The sequence below is a fragment of the Jaculus jaculus genome, chromosome 5 (genome assembly GCF_020740685.1).
Source record: "Jaculus jaculus isolate mJacJac1 chromosome 5, mJacJac1.mat.Y.cur, whole genome shotgun sequence".
Classification (NCBI taxonomy): Eukaryota; Metazoa; Chordata; class Mammalia; order Rodentia; family Dipodidae; genus Jaculus; species Jaculus jaculus.
In genome coordinates, this window is record NC_059106.1 from 119,908,334 (window position 1) to 119,922,951 (window position 14,618).

At 39.5% G+C, this 14,618-nt stretch overlaps 1 protein-coding gene across 3 annotated transcripts in view; it reads left to right on the plus strand.

Moving 5' to 3' along the window:
• Positions 1-14,618, plus strand: part of Nbas (NBAS subunit of NRZ tethering complex) — a 470,946-nt gene that overhangs the window by 56,688 nt on the left and 399,640 nt on the right. For all 3 annotated transcript variants that reach the window (XM_045148869.1, XM_004665676.3, XM_045148870.1), the window contains 2 exons: positions 4,176-4,309; positions 6,695-6,793. In XM_045148869.1, the coding sequence (XP_045004804.1) occupies positions 4,176-4,309; positions 6,695-6,793 (233 nt within the window). The remainder of the gene's footprint in view (positions 1-4,175; positions 4,310-6,694; positions 6,794-14,618) is intronic.

A 14,618-nucleotide genomic window follows, 5' to 3' on the forward strand; every position in this document is an offset into this window, starting at 1 on the left:
TGTTAAAACAGAAACAACTACTAGAGAAACTAGACTTTGCTATCTTCAAAAGGGTAAGAATTGAAAGGGAGAGCTGAGAAAAAAGTTGTGATACCAATGACTTGTATTTGTGTATGTTTACTTGTATTTGTGTATGTTTCATGAGCCTTTTACCTTGGGGAGTGAATACACTTTTATTCACCTCAGCTAGGGCACAAATGACAGACAAAGGAAAGAATGGGTTGATTGCAGCAGAATCCAAAGAATTTATACGGATTACTTATAGGAGCATGGATGACTCAAAAGCATTACCAAAAAGCACATCCTACCGTAGGTGACCACTCATAGTAGCTGCATTCTAGAGCACAGTGCAAACTTGCTGGCAGCTCTGTTGGTCAGCATCTCCCCATCCTGCACTTATTTACTGCTTCTATAACCTTGGGGAGTGTCTTATGACCTCTGAGTTTCAGCTTTCCCAGACTTGTTTACCAAGTCAAAAGAACTTCTTTCCTTCTTGGAAGAGGGAATGTTTCAGTTAGGAAATTGCTGCACAGCATTAGACAGTGTCCTCTTAAGCAGTTGTTTACTGGTCCTATAGCCTTGGGAAGGGGTCCTGTGACCCTGGGAGGTTCAATTTTCCCAGGCTTGTTTTGCCTCCTAAGTCTCCCCAGCCTCTCTCTGTTCCTCTACAGAGAACATTTCAATTGGGAAGAAATTGCCACATATCCAGGCCCACCTGGATTAGCTACTCTTATCGTTTCAGTTAGTAAATAAATACCTGACAGAAAGTGACTTAAGGGAAGAATAGGTCATTTTGGCTTATGGTTCTTTCATGTCCAACTCAGGATCCCCTAATTAGTGTGAGTCTTCAATTACCCTAATTATTAATTCTCAGTTAACCTGACCTAGAAACTCCCTCACAGATGTACCTAGAGATTTATCTCCTAGATGATTCTAGATCCTATCAAATTGGCTGTCAGTATTAACCATTGCACTTTATTAATATATATTTTTTAAATTATTTATTTATTTATTTAAGAGTGACAGACACAGAGAGAAAGACAGATAGAGGGAGAGAGAGAGAATGGGCGCGCCAGGGCTTCCAGCCTCTGCAAACGAACTCCAGACGCGTGCGCCCCCTTGTGCATCTGGCTAACGTGGGACCTGGGGAACCGAGCCTCAAACCGGGGTCCTTAGGCTTCACAGGCAAGCGCTTAACCGCTAAGCCATTTCTCCAGCCCAATATTTTTAATATATATTCTTATGCAGTATTCACGATCACTCTTTGCATAGATTAGGGAAGAGAAAAATAAGCAAACTCTAAATAATGGTGAAAAGGCAGGAAAGGATTTTAATCAAAATTGCCATGTTTGAAAGTTTGAGGGCAAGCATTTCTCTTCTTCTTTTGAGTACTGACATGAAATTTAAATTTAAACACAGAAAAATTGGGCACTGGGTGAGAGGAATGCCTAAGTATCTATCATGGTCAAACCATGATCTGTTTGGTCCTATTTCCAACCTGCTTCTGTAGAGTGACTCTGGAGAACTCTTTTTCATTTTAAGGGACAGTCTTTGATAGTTCTGCTAAGTCGGGAAGCCTCTGTTTCAGTCATGGTAATGTTTTCCATTTAGGAGGTGATACCTTGGAATGATTTGTCTCATTGGCTGTGCTCTTCCTGAATCCAGTTGACTGCAGGTTCAGGTCAATGACTAGAGATTTATTTTCTTCTGATACTGGCTATTGATCTCAGGGTCTTGTGCATACTAAATAAGCATTCTATCACTTAACATTCACAACCCAATGACTGAAGAGTTTCAGGTACCCCTTTTGGTGTGTGGAACAGGGTGTTGTAAAAACGGACAGTATGCGTGGTTGTTTAAACAGATGTTTTTCAATATATTTAGTTTTATTAAAACTTTTTAGATTTTGTTAGCCACTTGCTTGAGGATCTTAAGGTTTAGCCCTAAGATGTGGTGGTAGATTTGTAATTTTAATCTAAAAATATATAAAGTGTTTAGAGTTCCTAAAGTGTACTTGTTTTTGGTGTTGCTTTTGGATTTTTTTTTGTTTGTTTGTATTTTGCTTTTTGTTTTTTGCGTGGGGCTTCTCTCTCTCTTTTTGGTCCTATGCATTCTACTGCTTAACTACACACCCAACCCAATGACTGAAGAGTTTTAGTCATCTCTTAAGGGGTGTGGAACAGGATATTGTAAAAACAGACAGTATGTTACTTCAGTTGTTCTTAGTTCTGTGTTTTCAGTCTTGAAGAGGAATGAGAGGTGAATAACATGCGTACAGCAAGAATGTAACTCTAAGGAAAGGTGGCAGATAAAAAATGAAGACTGAATGCTGGAGAGATGGCTTAGAGGTTAAGGCGTTTGCTTGCAAAGCCAAAGGACCTCAGTGCAATTCCCCCGAGCCCACATAAGCCAGATGCACAAGGGGGCACATGCGTCTGGAATTTGTTTGCAGTGGCTGGAGGTCCTGGCGTGCCCATTCTCTCTTTGCCTCTCTCTGCCTCTTTCTCTCAAATAAATAAAAATAAAGTTAAAATGAAGGCCAAGTTGCTAGGCTTCTATCCTGATTTTAGTTACCTTGTGTGTTCAAGTGTGGAGTCAGTGCTTTAGCAAAAGCATTTTCTACTTATAGCTTGCAGAACCACCTGGGAGCTTTATGACAAAAAATAAAGCACAAAACCAGTAACATTACTAAATTTCTCAGCATACTACACAGATTGTATTTATTTGGTGTGAATAGGACCTGGGCATTCATATTATTTGCAAAGTTTTCTGCTTATTTTAAGAAGTTAGTGTTGAGAACCAATGATATAGAGAATGATTTTCTTTCAGGAATGAGTGGAAAAACTGCACTAGGCTCATATCCTAGAAGTTCTACAGCGCCAAACTTAAAATTCAGATTGCTATGTAATAGGCTACTGTTATCTCATGAGAATATAATGAGAGTGAGCTATGTGGTCAAATGTAATTTTAAATTTTCAAGTAGCTATAATGAGTGGGTAAATTTTAATATATCCAAAATATTATTACTTCAATATGTAATTATCACGAATTGCTGTGAGATTTTTTACATGGCACTAAGTCTTAAATTTCATGTATATTTTTATGTTTATAGCATATCTTGGTTCAGACTAGGCATTTATTAGGTATTCATTATATTGTCCTAGATCATGAGGAGTAGGTTGAAATCAACTGAAGAAAAGTTTTTTTTTCTATGATATTTAATTAGGTAAACCAACAGGAGTCAGACTAACAGAACAAAAGGCATACAATGTTTATTCAAGTTACTACCTTTACATGCATGAGTATTACAGAAAAGCAAAAGCATGCCTACTATTTTAGAGTATTATATGTTGTGGAGCAGTGACTAGACAGAGGAAAGAGTTTGGGCTTCTAGGAGTAATCAAGTGTATGAAAGCAATATGTAAACATGAAGAAAACTAATATATCTTCAGTAAGGTCTGTTTCTGTACACTTATCTTGCTGTGACTCCCAGTTCTCTCTTCCTGTTAGAGAGTGGCACTGTAGCTAGAGGTTTATGCTATATTTTTCAGCAGATAAGGGCAAGGTAGAGAGTGTTTCCTAGATCTGTTATTCTCAGTTTGCCCTCAGTATAAAATATTCCTCATGCCAAGGTGGCATATTTTGATAGTGGTATATTCTGATCACCTCTAAGAGTGATAAGCCTTGTGATATAAGCTTTCCAGGGTGTTCACATCTTTAGCCATATAGTTTGATGTTTAGTTGATAGAAAAAGATTGACATTGGGTAACTGTTTTAAATATCCTTTTCTTTAAGGTGCTGATTAGACAAATGGAAAATAGTTGAAATCTTTTTTAGCATAGATTGTTGTAGTGGAAATTAATATTTGAAAACTTATGTCTAGAAATAGATTCTTGGAGTTCTCTAAAACTGAATGGTTATATTACTTTTCCCTCTTTATTTTGCATATTTTGAATAGAAAATTTTGCATATTTTGAATAGAAATATACTTATCTATGTGAACTTCTCATTCAAATGTACTTATCTATGTGAACTTCTCATTCAAAGAAGCTACTGTGCTTGGGAAGCCTTATCTAGATTTTGTGCAAAGCCACCATCCAGGATACCCTCCAGTTATATATGTGCTACATTTATCTAATATCTTTTAAGTAACTTAATTTCTTTCTCTTTTATAGGCATCTAGTTTTGCGGGTGATTTGAGCTATGCCATTGCTGGGTTGATATTTTTAGAATACAAAGCAAGTGCACAGTGGTCTGCAGAACTCCTGGTCATCAGTTACCGAGGAGAACTTAGAAGTTACCTTGTCAGGTAAAAATCTACCTTGGGAAGTCATGTTTGATATGTTTATTTTTCTGATTTAGTACCAGATATTTGCATTTCTTTTCTTTTTACCATGTTGTGAAAAATTGCCAAATAGTAGGATTGTTGAAAGATTTGTGTGGTGAATAACCATATGCTTCTGACTGAAGTTTATAATTAGGATTTAATTATACTTGCTATATCATATTTATGTCCATCTAGTCATCTCTCTGTTAACTATTTATCTTAAATTGTAATATATTTTAGGGTAAGTTGGAGACGTCTATACTCAAATAACTTAGAATACATATTATTAGAGTTTACTGTTTTCTCATACTTTTTCCTTTTAAGTAAAATTTGCATACAACAAAATGCATAGTTCATAAATATATTTCCAAATAAGTTTTCACAGATACATTCATTTGTACAATTCAGACCTCTGTCAAGATACATAGCATTAGTGTCATGCTAGAAAATTACTTCATTCCTCTTCCCATCCACATTCACTGTAAAACTGCTACTATTTAAAATTTTTTTCTTTTAAATTGTAAATTAGTTTATTGTACATTTTCTGGGTGTGGTGGTGCAAGCCTTTAATCCCAGCACTTGGGAAGCCAAGGTAGGAGGATTACTGTGAGTTCAAGGCCAGCCTGAGACTATGTAGTTAATTCCGTGTCAGCCTGGGCTACAGCAAGAACCTATCACAAAAAAAAGAAATAGTTCACATGAGTGTAATTATTTAGTATATAATCTTTTGCCTAAGTTTTGCTTCACTCATCACCACATTTTAAAATTTATAAATATTTTATGTACATTGTTATAATTATTCATTTTTTCTAATTAACACACACAAACCATATACACATATGGGTACAGTAATAACTCATGGTTTGTTTATCCATTCCTTTGTTTCTAGGTTTCTAAATTTCCAGTTTGGAGCGATTACAAACTGACCATTGAACCATAGCATGGACTTTACTATGGCCATTCTTTTTTTTTTCTCAATTTTTATTAACATTTTCCATGATTATAAAAAATATCCCATGGTAATACCCCCCCCCCACTTTCCCCTTTGAAATTTCATTCTCCATCGTATCCCCTCCCCATCTCAATCAGTATCTTTTATTTTGATGTCATAGTCTTTTCCTCCTCTTATGATGGTCTTGTGTAGGTAGTGTCAGGCACTATGAGGTCATGGATATCCCGGCCATTTTATGTCTGGAGGGAGCACATTGTACGGAGTCCTACCCTTCCTTTGGCTCTTACATTCTTTCCGTCACCTCTCCGCATTAGACCCTGAGCCTTGGAAAGTGTGATCAAGATGTTAGTCAGTACTCCAGTCACTTCTTTCCAGCACTATGATACCTTCTGAGTCATCCCAAAGTCACTGCCATCTGAAAGGAGAATATTCTCTACCCAAAGTGAGAGTAGCATTAATATGAGGGTATGAATATTAAGAGAAGTGCTTACTGGACAGTTTGATAAGCCTAGTATATACATTTTTTTCCAGATATCAGCAGATGTCACACCCCTAGGGCTCATGACTACCCCTTCTTTAAGTTTTCAGTACCAGGGATGTGTTTACTCCCATGGAGCAGGCCTCCAGTCCAATTGGAAGGCAGTTGGTTTCCACCATGACAGACGTGCCACTACTGTACCCGTTGGCTTATCTGGTCTGGCTGGCCAATTATAAGGCTTGCAGTGTCCACTGTTGAGTATCTTCACTGGTGGTATCTCTTTCTCCCATTGAACTACATGTAGAATGGCTTCTTCCAGCTTTCTGTCAGCTGGTCTACAAGGAGGAGGTTTGCAGCTCAGTTCCAGCAGGATTTTTCAGTGGCCTTGCAGCCCAAGTATGTGGAGTCTTCAGCAATAGGGTCTTACCATCTATTCCTGGTGGGAAACCAAAGCCCTCAGCAATGGACTTTGGCCATTCTTGAATAAGTCTATATGGATATATATTTTCATTCCATCTAGGATTGCTAGGTCATAGGTTAAATACAGTTTATTTTTATAAGAAATTATTAGGTGGACATGGCAGTGCACACCTTTAATCCTAGCCCTTGGGAGGCAGAGGTAGGATGATCACCATGAGTTTGAGGCCACCCTGAGAGTACATAGTGAATTGCAGGTCAGCCTGTGCTAGAGTGAAACCCTACCTTAAAAAACAAAAAACAAAAACCAAACAAATAAATATACATACAAACAAAAATACCTATGAGGCTTTTTACCAGTATGGTTGTGTCATTTATATTCCCCATGTAGTATTTCTGGCTTATACTTGTTTTATGTCCTCAACAATATCTGATGTTGTCTTTTAAATTATAGATATTTTATTCAGTATTAGTGTATATTGATTGTAGTTTAATATTTATTTTTTTTTTTAAAACTTAGTGTTGGAACAAATCAGAGCTACCAAGAGAGTCATAGTTTCAACTTCAGTTGTCATTATCCTCATGGAATAAATACTGCTATTTACCACCCTGGTCATAGGTAAGCAACTGGTCTCCACATAGCAATACTGGATATAGAAATCTTAGTATAGATTCAGAGAGAAGAAACTGTCCATTCCAATTTTTAGTATTCTTTTGTGCAGTTGTGTTTAGTACCTGTAACATTATTGTAGTCATCTTCTGATCACTTGTGCTTATGTGTCTGCTGCATTCAACTCTCCAAGCCACATGGACACTGGGAATTTTATTGAGAAGCTTCTTCTCTTTTAGCCTGTGGGGCCATGTTTCTTTCCTCTGTAAAATAAGTGTAGTGCTTGACTCAGCATTGGTATACATGTACAGAGCTTTCCCTGGAAGGCCTCTGTGGGTGTGGCTTCCCTTCTTTATTCTTTCTTTATCATTTGAGGATGATTGCTTGCTGGCCCCACAGTCACCATAAGCCATACAACAAAATATACAGCTCATAATGGTACTTCTAAATACATTTCCACACTGATCTTCTGATCCTAGTCTCTGTCTTTACAGAGAAATGTACTGGCTTGAATTGTGCATTATTCTGTTTCATTCTTTACATGTTTTCATGCAGTCCTACTTAGCTGTGCTGTTCTGAATGTATGTAAACAGAACCACACAGAAGATACAAATCTTACTCTATAACTTGTTTTTTGATTTATGCTGCTCTATTTCATTTGTTTTTATTTACTCTGATGACGTTTCATTTTATAAATATAATGCAACAAACATATTTATTCATTCTCATGTAGATTGAAGCAGGATTTGTTTCCAAGTTGTTTTGGTTGTAAAAGCAGAGTTATGATAAAAATTACTATATATCACTTTGCCATACATGTGCAAGAGTTTCTACAGTATACATTATGGAGTCGCTGAATTGTTGGGAAATACATCTTCAATTTTATTACATCATGTCAGGTATTTTCCTGAGAGTTGTACCAGCTTACAGTGCCATAAGCATGATTCTCTTCTTTCATATTCTTATTTGCTGACCTGGAATTCACTACATAGTTTCAGGCTGCCTGGTACTCAGTGATCTTTCTACCTTCACCTCCTGAGTGCTAGGATTAAAAGAGTGTACCAGCACACCTGGTCTCATTAGTACTACTTGATGCTGGAAGCTAGAATTAATGTTAGACTTTTAAATGTCTTGTGTGAAAAGGTCTCTTGAGATGTGATAGGTGTAGCTCGGTGACAGAGCACGTGTGAGGACCTGGGGTTTGATCCTACTGAAATAAACCAGTAAATAAAATCCCCATTTCTTTGGTTATTGATGAAGTTGTATAGCTTTTTAAAAAATATTTAATTATATATGAGAGAGAAAGAGACAGAGAGAGAGAGAAAGAGAGAATGGGCATGCCAGGGCCTCTACACATGAACTCCAGACACATGTGCCCCCTTGTGCATCTGGCTTATGTGGGTCCTGGGGAATCAATCCTGCTTCCATAGGCTTCTCAGGCCAATGCCGTAATCAATAAGCAATTTCCCCAGTCCCCTTGCACAGCTTTTCATATGTTAGCTGGTTGCTGTTGTTTCCTCTTCATGAGTTATGTCTTCATATGGTGTCTTTTTATTGAGTGGTTTTGATCTTGTCATTTTGTATATTCTGCATATTAATCTGTTACATACATGGTGAAATCTTCTCCTTAGATATGGCTAATAAATACATTTCCCATTCCATTTAGCCTTTTATTTTATTGGTGATCTTTGTACATAACTTTAAGTGCTACAGTTTTTAAATTTTTTTTTTTTTTTTTTAGAGAGTGAGAGCGCGCACAAGAGAGAGCAAGAGAGAGAGAGGGAGCAAGAGAGTGAGAAAGCGAGAGAGAATTGGCACGTCAGGGCTTTAGCCACTGCAGTTGAACTCCAGACACTTTCATTACCTAGTGGGCAAGTGTGACCTGGCTCTTGCCTTACCTTTATGCATCTGGTTTATGTGAGATCTGGAGAGTTGAACATGGGTCCTTAGGCTTTGAGGCAAGTGCCTTAATTGCTTTCCAGCCAATAGTAGTTCTTTTAAAAAATATTTTTATTTATTTATTTGCAAGCAGAGAGAGATAGAACAGAGACAGAGAGAATGGGCCCTCCAGGGTCTCCAGCTGTTATAAATGGACTCCAGATGCATGTGCCACTTTGTGCATATCTAGCTTTACATGGGAACTGGGGAATAAAACTCATATCCTTAGGCTTTGAGGCAAGCACCTTACCTGCTGAGCTATCTCTCCTGCCTTTCCTATCATAGTTCTAAAAGCTACTTTACCCAAGTTCTTGCCTTCTCAAGGTAAACAAGAATTGATTCTTTTGGGCTGGAGAAATGCCTTAGCAGTTAAGCACTTGCCTGTGAAGCCTAAGGACCATGGTTTGAGGCTTGATTCCTCAGGACCCATGTAAGCTAGATACACAAGGGGCCACATGCATCTGGAGTTTTTTGCGGTGGCTGGAGGCCCTGGTGTGCCCATTCTCTCTCTATCTGTCTGTTTCTCTTTCTGTCTGTGTGTTACTCTCAAACAAATAAATAAAAATAAAGAAAAAAGAATTCATTCTTTTGATTATTTTCAAGAATATTAATAAGGTGCTTATACTGTTACCTTTTGATTTCCAATTTTCTATGTTAACTATTGGCTTCTCCTAGTTAAAGAAAGGTATTTACTTTATAAAAAGTATTGACAACATATTTTGTATGGATACATCATGTGGTTGGTACCCTCCTTTCCCTCATCTGTGCCCCCATTCTTCTGGGGACCTTCCTCAGTGGGGGGTTGCAGGTATTCCCTATGGAGTTGTTGGTTATATGTTTTGGGAGCAGCAGTCAGTTATTTTTTGGGGGAGGAATGCCTCTGGGCATGATGTTTTGATCTGTGGCTCTTACAGTCTTTTAGTCCCCTGTTCTGCAAGATTCCCTGACCCATGGTGGGTGAGGTTTTTTTTATTTTTTTTTTTTAAGGCAAAGATGGAAGCTTTTATTCAGGAAACACATGAGCTGCCAGGACTGACTCTTAAGAGTGGAGCACAGCCAACTTTGATATTACAGATAGTGGGCTATAGAGTTCTTCAGGTGGTGAAGGTGAGGAAGGCAAAATAACTCCTTTGTTCTTTACTTTAGCCATAGAGTGCGAGACTAGCAATGGCCAGGTGGGAGATAAGGAGGCAGGAAACCTAGACCTGGGGCATTGTTAGTCAAGGAAAGGATAATGGCTGGGTGGTTTCTTGAGGAATGTGGATGACCTACTTCCTTATGTCTCTGTTGCCATCCTGCTGACTCCATTTTGTCCTGACCTAACATTCCAGTCTTCTGTTAATGATAAGAGATGAAGGTTAACTTTTCATGCTGACCATAAGGGCAATGAGTTTTTATGGGAGAAGCTGGATAATGTAGTTGATGGGTCTCCCTTCAGGGCAGGTGATAAGGAGGCAGTTTCATGGTGGCTAGAGATAACAGAGTGGTGAGATCAGTAGTGCCAGTGTAGCATGTTGTTATGACTTGGTCCTGAGTGAAGCAGTCTTTTCTCATACTGTTGTGCCACGACCCCTGACCAGGAGCCAAGACCCCTGGTCAGCCAGGAGTCACCTAGAGGACCGCCACAGAAGCCAAGACACTCAAATGTAAAAGCAACAGGTTTCTTTTAATGTCAAGCTTAAGCAGGGACTCAATCCACACAGACCGACGCAGCGGGAGTGGGAGAGAGCCTCGACCTTCTAAAAGTAGGGGTTTATAAAGGAAAAGAGTGGGAAGGGGGCAAAAGGGTTATATCACATAGTATCTTTTAAAATGATTGGTTCCAAGAAGGCGCGCGCGGGAACATTTCTAGTTGCTCATCTCTGGTCAGCAGACTGCTTGCAGATCCTATCTTTTGCAAGGGGCCAGAGGCCCCCAGAGCTAAGTATTTCTGGAATGTCCTGTTGAGCAAGCGAGCATGAGTTTCAGAAGCAAAGGTCGGCACTTTAATCAGTTAGTTCCTTATCTGAGCCGAGCTGGGGATCCTCCTTTGTTCACAATGGTTTGTCCTACAATGGCAGTGTCATTGTTTAATTAGTTACGTGTTATTTCTTTCTGGTCTCTCAATACCATCCCTGTATTGAACTGGCCAGGGGCAGTTGCTGACAGATACCTGTGAAGCAGGTGAGGGAGATGGGCTCTGTGCACCACATGAGAAGACAGAAGGAGCTTGTCAAAATGCCAGGTGTAAAGGGAGCATGAGCATTTAGAGACAAGAGATAGAGGGCTTGGGGCAAGAGAGAGGAGGCAGAAGGGCATTTTGGGATCATGGGAAGAGTAGGAACACAAGAGAGTTTAAGTTTGAGAGTGCCCATTGGGGTGTCAGTATACTTATCCCAGGATGAGAAAGGGTAAGGGCTAAGGAAGGAGGGTGTCTGAGGAATAGTTCTGAATCTGGCTAAGGCAAGTGGGAGGAGCTGGGGTTAAGGTAGGTGAAGTTAATCAGGGACAGGCAGAGGCAGAAGACTTGAGTTAATGTTAGAGTCCAATACTGTAAGTCACCATCAGACAGGGGAGTCTATTAGCCCGAATCATTGTATTGTAGTTGTATTTTTCTTAGTGGGTAATTAAGACCATGTAGACTGCCAGAATTAACTATATGTTTTGGTGCTCAATAATGGTGCTATAGGAGAGACTTTTAGGGACCTATGAGGAGTACTATGACTCTCAGCATTGTTATCTGCTAGGGTAAGTCAAGGCCATGCTGACCAAGTAGCCCTCCCTCTTTGGCAAGCCTGGAGGACTGATTTTCCTTCAATGTGACTCTCCTGTTGCAGATACACTGACTTGTACTTGTTTCTGGGTCTCTACATCCTCCCTGATCAAGAAGACAGGTAATTTACCAGAGGATAGAAGTTCAAGTGTCCCATCATCTCTTGTGGCCTTTTGACCTGGGAGTGGGAACCAAAATATTGGTTATCCTTTTAATTCCAATGTTTCTGGTTGATTTTGGCTTCTATATATGGTTATTAATCATTCAGAGAGGACTGTACATTTCTGATTAGCAAAACAGAATAGTTAAAAGTGTGCAGAACATAGCTGATTAGCAAAAGAGATCTGGTTAAAGAATGACACAATAGTTAAAATCATTCTGATTAATATATAAGTTTAGTTGTCAGGTGACAGTGTAAATCACATCTTTTATTTATTTATTTTATTTATTTGAGAGAGAGAGAGAGACAAAGAGAGGCAGATAGAAAGAGAGAATGAGAGCTCCAGGACCTTTAGCCACTGTAAATGAATTCCAGTTGCATATGCCTCCTTGTATGTATGGCTTACATGGATCCTGGGGAATCAAACAGGGATCCTTAGGCTTTGCAGGCAAACGCCTTAACCACTAAGCCATTTCACGAGCCTGGTGGGTGAGTTTTAAGTCTATTTCAGTGGTAAGCTCTTAGGAACCTCTGAATCTCTCCTTTGGTAAATGTTGAGTACCCTCAAGGTCTGTCTCCTTCACCCTGTTGCTTATTATCAGGGTTAGCATGGAAGCAGTACTTCTGCTTATCACCCCAGTTCCTCTGTGATTTTAGCTATGGCTTAGCTAAAGTGTGATAGGTAGTTTATTCCCATGGGTCTCACTACCCTCTGAGAAAGAAGAACAGATTCTACAAAGGAGAGTGAAGTCCACATAGTTTAAATGGGATAACCATTATTAATTTAGGGAGAATTTGATATATGTAACCTTTCTTTCATTTTTTAAATTTTTTATTATTTTTTAACTTTATTTTTTTATTGACAACTTCCATAATTGCAAACAATATCTCATTGTAATTCCCTCCCTCCCCCTACTTTCCATTTTGAAACTCCACTGTCCATCATATCCCCTCCCCCTCTCAATCAGTCTCTTTTATTTTGATGTCATGATCTTTTCCTACTATTATGATGGTCTTGTGTAGGTAGTATCAGGCATTGTGAGGTCATGGATATCCAGGCCATTTTGTGTCTGGGGGAAGCATGTTGTAAGGAGTCCTATTCCTCCTTTGGCTCTTACATTCTTTCCGCCACCTCTTCCACAATAGACCCTGAGCCTTGAAAGGTGTGATAGAGATATTGCAGTGCTGAGCATTCCTCTGTCATATCTTCTTTGCACCATGGTTCCTTCTGAGTCATCTTAAGGTCACTGCCATCTGAAAAGAAAAGCTTCTCTAACCAAAAGTGAGAGTAGCATTAATAAATGGGTATGACATTAAGAGAAGTGCTTACGGGCAGTTTGGTGAGCATAGCATATACATTTAGCCAGACAGCAGCAGGCGTTACACCCCTAAGGCTCATGACTACCCCTGTTTTAGATTTTCAGTATTAGGGATGTTTTCCCTCCCATGGAGTGTTCCTCTAGTCAAATTAGAGGGCAGTTGGTTTTCCCCATAACAGACATGCCACTATTGCACTTGTTAGCTCACTTGGCCTGTCTGGCCACATATAAGGCTTGCAGTGCCACTGTTGAGTGACTTCACTGGTGATTTTTCTCTCTCCCATTGAACTGCATGTAGCATGGCTTTTTTCCAGGTTTCTGTCAGCTGGTCTACATGGAGGAGGTTTGCAGCTCAGCTCCAGCAGGATTTCTCAGTGACCTTGCAGCCCAAGTATGTGGAGTCTTCAGCAATAGGGTCTTAGCATTTTCCTGGTGGGAAATCAAGGGCCTTGGCAATGGCCTGTAATGTTTTGGGGCTATCAGGGACCTCCTTGGCCAATAACTCACTGGAAGGTATCCCATTCCTGGCACTGAAAATTTTCTAGTAATAATCTATGGCTTCTGTGTGTTCATTGTCAAGAAAACTAGGTTTCCATATGAGCTATTTATATCCTCTTAGGTTTTGATTAGCCCTCCCTCCACTTTTCCTTTACTCAGTCTCTTCTCCTGACCTCACTTAGGCCTTTTCACCCCCATTAATCTTTCTACTTACATATATACAATACCATTTGTTAAGTCCCCAGTCCCTCCCTTTCTATTGTAACCCTTCTTTTAGCCAAAGACTAGTAAGAGCTTGACATTGGAGAGCATAGTCTTTGTTTCCATAGGATTCTGATCTGGATCCCAATTCCAGATATGGGTTCCTTTACACTCTTAGCCAATGAGAAAGATGCTTAGCCCATGCGAAAGTTAATTAGTTACCCACCAAGTTTGTGTGTCACTATTGCATTGTCATCTATATCCCTTAAGGGTGTTAGCTTCTGAGTAGCTTAGACTTCTGGTTGCTCAGTTCATTGTTGGCCACTTTCCCCCAGTAGCTCATGTAGCACTTTCCAGCACTAGATGGGCTAACAGTCTGGGGTTTTGTGCTCTCCTGGGTTCCAGCCAGGTCTCTTCGTGATCTGTGTTGGCAGCATATGGTGTCTTCACCAATAAGTGCTTACTTTTGCCTCAGGTGAGTAATCATGTGCTTTGACAGACACCTGTCTTGTTTTGGGGACTTTGTAGGTCTCTCTGATCAACAGCTCACTGGGGGGAGCAATTAATTTCTGCTGCTAGGAGTTGGAGGCCAGAGATTTAAAAATTTTTTTTTTTTTAATCTTAGACTTCATTCTACCCTCCCTAGGGTCCTTCTAGTGAGGTGCTGCCCTGATGAGGGTTATGTCTTTTAGTCTATCTAAGGATAAAGGTACTAGTTTGATGGTACCAGTTCATTTTTTTTTGGGGGGGGGGGAATGGGCTTTTTTTGTCAATTTTTATTAACATTTTTCATGATTATAAAAAGTATCCCATGGTAATACCCTCCCTCCTCCCTGCCACTTTCCCCTTTGAAATTCCATTCTCCATCATATCCCTTCCCCATCTCAATCAGTCTCTCTTTTATTTTGATGTCATGGTCCTCTTATGTTGGTCTTGTATAGGTAGTGTCGGGCACTATGAAGTCAT